The 7,208-nt window shown below is 31.3% G+C and overlaps 1 protein-coding gene across 1 annotated transcript; it reads right to left on the bottom strand.

Annotated features, from left to right (window-relative positions):
• Positions 1-409: 409 nt before the first annotated feature.
• Positions 410-4,515, bottom strand: LOC8270556 (selenium-binding protein 1). Its single transcript, XM_002520567.4, has 7 exons — positions 4,309-4,515; positions 3,298-3,493; positions 2,578-2,805; positions 2,113-2,344; positions 1,817-1,924; positions 1,435-1,707; positions 410-875 (listed from the first exon to the last, which is right to left on the bottom strand). The coding sequence occupies exons 1-7, from the start codon at positions 4,415-4,417 to the stop codon at positions 594-596; spliced, it is 1,428 nt and encodes a 475-aa protein (XP_002520613.1). The 5' UTR covers positions 4,418-4,515; the 3' UTR covers positions 410-593.
• Positions 4,516-7,208: the final 2,693 nt, after the last annotated feature.

The following is a 7,208-nucleotide window of genomic DNA, read 5'->3' as shown; positions in this document are numbered from 1 at the left end:
TCTTCTAAGTGCAATTTTCTTATATTGCTATTACAAGTATTCCGCAACTGCTGAATCAGACAGTGACATCATTCACTCTCACTCAGAATAGTAATGGCTTTAATCTTCTTTGCTTTAATTTTATATTTAACTTTTGGATCCTTTTTTCCCTTTTCTTTTCCACCTTCATCTGTGGGTTCTTTTCACTTGGCACTCCTGAGCTTCATGTTCCTGTTTGCTACTTGTTTAAATATTTGATATGGGAGAAAATGAAGTATAATCTGTTTCTAAGTTTTCTTCATATTAAATAGATGTTTTATTCTGGTCTGAAATTACCATATAGCATAACAGTTTCTCTTGTTGAATGCAATTATGCATAAATGTTAAGTTGCATGCTCCCATTGTTTTGAAGTTAATGGCAGTAATAGAGAATTAAAAAGCTGCAATTACTTGATTAAATCTTATGAGCATTACAGGTACATTATCTCCTCCATTCATGATTTATTCCGCCATAACATGGCAGCCTTTGCATCTGTACAAACTGAAAGGAGTATTTCATCTTTGTAAGAGATATGTTCTCAGGTAACCCCTCTCTACTGTTATGTTTCTGGTGCTTAAATCCATATATCAGAAGTGCAGTCACCACCTGGGTATCTCATCTCATGGGCAAGGGAAGGACCGTCAGGTTCTGCTGCAAAGTCCACAAAAAAGTTTGGGTTTACTTTGAGACCACCTTTTTCAGTGTCAACATCTATCTGTAACATGTGGGATCCTTTCTCCACGAGTTCAGGATAGAACTGACGATCCCAAGTACTGAAGAGTGAGTTGGTGACATAGAGCCGCTTCCCATCTAAACTTAGCTGGATCATCTGAGGTCCTCCTCTTAATCGATTACCCTGAACAGAAAAGCCCGTTAATCTTTGTAATATGGTATATTAAGGAAATGATGTCTAGGAACACAAAAATGGTTTTCTTAGTTAATGTTGATATCCAACACCCTCTCACTTTCTGTCCCAAGTACTCAAGCAAACTATGTACCCACGAAATAATTTAGTACAGTGAAGCAAAAAAACAGTTGCCAATTCATGAAGCTGTCACATGACAATTGAATGGAGGCGACCAAGGAACCAAGTGATCTACATTATTTTTGCACTATGACAAGAAAAATCTGCTAAAAGCACATCATCATTCGTTGGTTTCAAAATTTACTTGCTTAAATGCATATATATTTGGCTGCAATAATGCACTCAAGCCTCATAGTACAGTGCCAGATGTATTCCGAGTCTTTACTCCAAACAGCAAGCAATAGGCTAATGACACTAAATTTCATGTAAATTAAATGCTTTTTAGAGCATTATCGGCAGTGACAACAGTCAAAAGTTTAGCAGCAGCTGAAGTGTTTGTTATAGCACTTAAGGCATGTGAGGTCATGAGTTCTCTGCATTTAGTACAAACCTGGATCTCTGGAACATCAGCCTGCCAAGTACTTCTATCTTCTGTCTCGACCATTATAGGGCTTCCTTTCTGGAGCAAGCCCCCAACCCAAACTTGACCTGTCAAGACAGGATTTTTGAGGTCCTCGATGTTGTACTGTCTAATATCACCATGAAGCCAATTGACGAAGTACAGAAATCGATCATCAAGAGAGATTAGAAAGTCAGTTATAAGCCCAGGCATTTCTGGTAGGATCCAGTTTTTGACCTTCAATGGTTTCACTGATATTGCCACCTGCAAAATCCAATGAGGCAATATTAGGTATTATGGAACCCAGTCAACAGTAAAACAAATCTAATTGTTGTCTAAGCTTAAAGCAAACACAATATTTACTACAACATACCTCATGGCTCCATGATCCATCTGGGGTCTTGAAAAATCGAACCATGTTACTTGTCAAAGCACACCCAACAAACCCCGTGTCTTTAGAAGGATCATGCAGGAACCTTATCTGCAAGCAAGTGAAACTGTGATGAATTAGGAAATTGAAGCCTTATCCTATGACTGTAGCAAAGAAGAGAAGACGTACTCAATTACGTGCATGCATAAGTGCACACATACTTGTGGACATAGCAAAGAAATATTGACCACATCTAAAATGAAGGAAACAAGGTCATATTATTGTTTTTTTGCAATCACCTCCAAGGGCAGGAGCCCTGTATTGCCAAGATCTAATGTCTGTTTCAATTCACCATTTGGCCAGCTATATACATGCAGATGCCTCCCATATAGACCATCTGACACATGCTGAAGATCAAATCCTTTAGAGAAGGCTGCAGGAGCTCCCCATGATGAGCTAATCATTGTGTTGTGTCGGGGTTGGTACCAGAAATCATAACCAAACAGTGGACTATGCCCAGGTTTCTCCCACCTGATAATATTAAAACAGCTACAAGTTACATAAACACAATCGCAACAAACTTGCTTACCAATTCATTTACATCTCTACACAATCTTAAGTAAATTCCTAAAGGATCTGATACAAAACTGAAATGGTCACATAATTTTGATAGAGTATTCTGAATTATTTAACAATACAAACTTATAAAATGAAATAAGAAAACCAAATCAAAAAGAGGATTAATGACACTCCGGAGTGTGTACCTTCCTTTCACATTGAAATTGGAGTCAAGAAGAAGAAATCCATTTCCCTCTGCCTTTCCATCTTTATCTCCAAGGCAGGAGATCATTATATCTCCAGAGCCAAGACAATGGGATGTGTGTGGATAGGCCAATCCAGTCTTCTGTATAATATCTGCAGGCTCAACAACTTTGTGCAAGGATGGAGCCTTGGGATCTTTTTGGGTATCAATCACATAGATACGACCAGATCTGGAAGATTTTTAGATTTAAAGATATATACTACAACCTTATGGAAAGAGATAACTCAAGTAGCATCCTCAACAGCAAGACAGTGCCAGTATAGTGAAAAGAACTACATTACTGGTTATTTTACTATATAAACCATTGAAGCATTTTATAAGAACAAAAAAGAAGAAAGCAAAGACTTTAAGAGAATTATAGTTGTCAAGTTGGAGCAGCATTTACTGAAACTATGTACACATAATTTCACAATCACAAGGCAGTTTCAAAATTTTTAAATTTGAAGATATCAGGGCATAGGACAACTGTTGGCTGATTGATTCTCTGTAGCAATATGATGAGTTCAAGCCTTCTTTTTCTATATTTCATTGTCCTCTTTAGTTGGCAAGTCTGATCGAGCTCCGTCTATTTTCGTACTTCCTTTAGTTTATCTACTGATTCTTATTCAGAATAGAAATCAAAAACAAAAAGACAAAAGTGAATTACTTTGCATTCTCTTACATCAGTGAAGGAAGGATTAGAAAACGCCGGTTTGCAGATGGATCACCATGGCAGGAACTGCAAGCATTCCAGCCTGAATGATGCAGTTCATCTCCTACATATGGCACAGGCAACCTATGGATGACTTGTGAATAAGTAGGTGAGTTTGGATTTATATCCACTGTGGCTAGATAATCAGGCTTATCTATTCCTGTTCCTGCATGTAATTAGAAATAATTGAAGTTCTTCTTCTCCCAAATGAGTGAATTAAAGATGTAACTAACAAAGAACATATCAAATGACCCATCAATGAAGAGATTAGAGAAGAGGAATAAATTAAATGTTCATTCTTTCATAATAACATTTCCAGTTTTTAGCACAAATCATATTCACATACTCCAAATCCTAGCAAAACATGATAGAAGATAAAGGAGCCAGAAAGTAGAATCATACCTCCTTAAAAGAAAAAATATGAAAAAAACAATAAGTAAAATTAAATAATCCATTGACACAGTGCTCTCTCCTCTTGCATTCATGTGGGACCACCATTGGGGATGCATTTGTTTAGCATTAACATGAGAAAACAGACTAACCAACACAAATATGCATGAATATTCCAACTGAACCAGAATATTCCAGGCCATCAAAGATTACATCACACCTTTGTGAGATTCTTTGGACATGTGCTAAGTCACATCAAGATAGAATTAAGAAATTCACCAACTATCCCGATTATCTATAAATTAAACTCATATACTCGATCTAACAAACCAGAGTATAGAAGCTGAGTTGAGTTCAGATACTCAATTCCCAGTTATTTGCAAATAAAACCAAAACAGAAAAAGATTGCCAACTAAAATAACTTCCATCAAAGAAGCAGAAATTCAGAGAAACTCAAAGAGAAACCAAATAAATCAGACAAAAATAATGAAACCCAAATCAAAACTGTCCTATAATGAGCTGAAATTCAAACAGAAAAAAAGAAAAAAGAAAAAAGGAAAAAGAAAAACAGATGAAAACTTTTTAAAGTACCAGAGTAGACACAGGTGACATAAATAAGAGACTCCCTTGGACCAGACATAGCCTCAAGTGGGGTGGCATAACCTGGACCCTTGTTCATGCAGCAACTATCTTTCACCATTTTTCTTGTTCACTTCTCTCTTCCTGTCTTTGATTTGTATTCTGCAGAAACCAATGCAAAAGAACAACACGAACCCATAAACTCTCTCTGTGGACATATATATAAATATGCATTGCAATATTAACAGCAACCTCAAAAATCGTTCGTCTTATCTTGGTGTGGAGCTGAGGTGGCACATGCCCATACGTATATTGTCATCTTTCTTGGCTTTGTGCAAGAATATGAAAATGTCTAGAGGGGATGTATCTGTCATTTGCGATATGGCTTCTGGAATGGTGAATTGATGGCCCACATCACATGTGATCTTGATTTGATCATTGGTAGATATTAGGTTATATTATCTTAGTAGTCTGATAATGATTCGCATATCAGTTCATGATTGTCTTTCTTTTTTCGAAAGAAAGACCCAGTCGTAGCGATCCCTGCAGCCCTACTAGACATGGCCATATGAGCTTCCTGCAGCCCTCCTAGACATGAATGTGAGCTTTCTTTTACTGCAAAATATTCATAAAATTATAATTAACTTGAAATGTATTCTAAATATGTAATTGTATATCAATTGAAATTAAATGAAAAAATTTCAATTATGTGACCTGAATAATTTGATAGGAGGTATAAATACCTATAAAACTGTCATTTAAATCCTTATAACTTCTTTTAGGAGAAATATAAATATTTTATTAATAGAAATTGATAAATACATATTAATTTACAAATAAAAGTAAATATTAAATATATATATAGAGAAATTTATTTCTAACAATTATCAATCGTGTCGATGGAGCTGAAAGAACGCTCCATTTGGTGACAGTAAATCACATATCAATTTTATAAATATTTTAGAATAAATTTGATTATTTGAATATTAGATTTGATATTTTTTTTTATCGCTTCTATAGAGGAAAAATTTAACAACTCTACCGTAACGGAGAGTTATAATATTTTTATAAAAAAGAAATTCAAAACTCCTATAACGAAAGATCATATAACTCTTTAAAAAAATATTAATATTTATTTATAAATTAATTAATAATAAAAATGTAAAAAAATCATTATCCATCTAAAAATGATCCATGATGAGTTAAAATATAAAACTTTAATAAAAATAAGAAAATAAGAGAGAAAGAAAAATGGGGTTGGAGTCTTTTCTAAGAGATATCTAAATCCTTATAACTCCATAGACTATTATCATAGGTAGCTATCAATTTAATGATTGTCCATTTGAATTCGACTGCCTTTTGATAATTCCCGTGATTTGGTCGATTATTATTATTATTATTGTTTTGTTAATTTATATAAAAAATATTTTATTATCTTATTTTCTTCATTTAATGTTGTGATTTATTAATTTATAACCATGTTTAATTTCTTAATTAATCATGCACTTTAGTATTGCCAGTATTTGCTGTCAGTGATTATTGTTTATAAAAATATTATTTACTAATAACTTATAACAAATTATCTTCATTTAAATGATAATTAAAGTTATAATAATTTTTTTTTTTTTGCTTAGTAAGAATTGGATGGTCTCACCTATGCCCTTACCACTAAGGACTAGAAGGTATTTAAAATTTATGAGTTTTATTAAAATTAATGAATTATGATATTTATGTTATATGAGTTTGTAATTCTATGGATTTATGCATTCTTTTTTGTTTAGTATGTATATTATAAAAACTATTGTGAAATAGATAAAAAGTCAGAAACAATCTCCCATTCATTAAAATTATAAATTTAACAAAATTCAAATGTATTCTAAAATCTCTCATTTAAAGGGTTTTATTTTTCTCAATCCAATTATGAAATTTAGGGTCTCAAATTATTCCAAATCAAATGAGGTAATAATGTAATTTTATTTTAATATTTATTTATATTGTGTTTAGTTAAAATTTATGAAAATCATTTATAAATCTAATGTTTATGTGCTTTAGACAAGGTAAAAATTAATTTAAAATTTTATATAATTAAATTTTTATAGAATTGGTTATAACTAAATTAAATTCTAATAAAATAGATATAATTTTTAAATGAATTTTACATTAATCCGTCAATATATTCTATAATACCAAAATATCTCTTTCAACTTTATTATTTTTATTTTATTTTCTTTCTAATATTTTTTTAAATAAAATAATTTTTTTAATAAATTTTAACCAAACATAGTATTATAATAATTAAAAAAATTTAATTAAATTTTTATTAGTTAATACGATATTTTAATCCTAAAATATTTTTAAAATTTAAAATTTAAAGTTTTACTCTCTCTCTATCCATTAAAATATACATTAAATGTATTTGTTAATTTCGGTTGAGTAACTCAAATTAGAGTGGCTTTGGGTGATAATATTTTGCATAATAAACCGTGTTTAATAATTAAAGTATAGTAAATTATAAATTTAATTTTAAAATAATGATTTTTTACTACACTTTTACTCTTTGATATTGAAAATTACATAATCAAGAAAATAATTTAAATTATTAATAGTGAACAAATTTTTTCATGAAACAAACCGAGTTTTAGTTTCATTTTTAAATGTTATTTGGTAGAATTTTAAAAATCAAATCCAGGATAGAATTGATAGAGTTTTAAAAATTAAATATGGGACAGAACTGATAAAAATTCGATCACTGATTCAATTAATCCAGTATTTTAATTGATTTAATAATATTTTAAACCGATCGACTCAATCACTGTATTACAGTTTTAATTTAAATAAATTTTAAATTTTTAAAATTAATTTTTTATTCAACTAGTTAAATTAACCGATTTGATTTGATTTTTAAAAAACTG

The sequence above is a fragment of the Ricinus communis genome, chromosome 1 (genome assembly GCF_019578655.1).
Source record: "Ricinus communis isolate WT05 ecotype wild-type chromosome 1, ASM1957865v1, whole genome shotgun sequence".
Classification (NCBI taxonomy): domain Eukaryota; kingdom Viridiplantae; phylum Streptophyta; class Magnoliopsida; order Malpighiales; family Euphorbiaceae; genus Ricinus; species Ricinus communis.
The sequence above is the reverse complement of the archived record's forward strand: the minus strand, read 5'-3'. Positions and strand labels throughout refer to the sequence as shown.

Coding starts and splice junctions, on each gene's coding strand:
- LOC8270556 (XM_002520567.4), bottom strand. CDS start 4,417: ATGGTGAAAGATAGTTGCTGCATGAACAAGGGTCCAGGTTATGCCACC. Junction 3,494..4,308: donor TGTCACCTGTGTCTACTCTG/GTACTTTAAAAA, acceptor AATTACATGCAG/GAACAGGAATAGATAAGCCT. Junction 1,925..2,112: donor CAGGGCTCCTGCCCTTGGAG/GTGATTGCAAAA, acceptor ACTTGCTTGCAG/ATAAGGTTCCTGCATGATCC.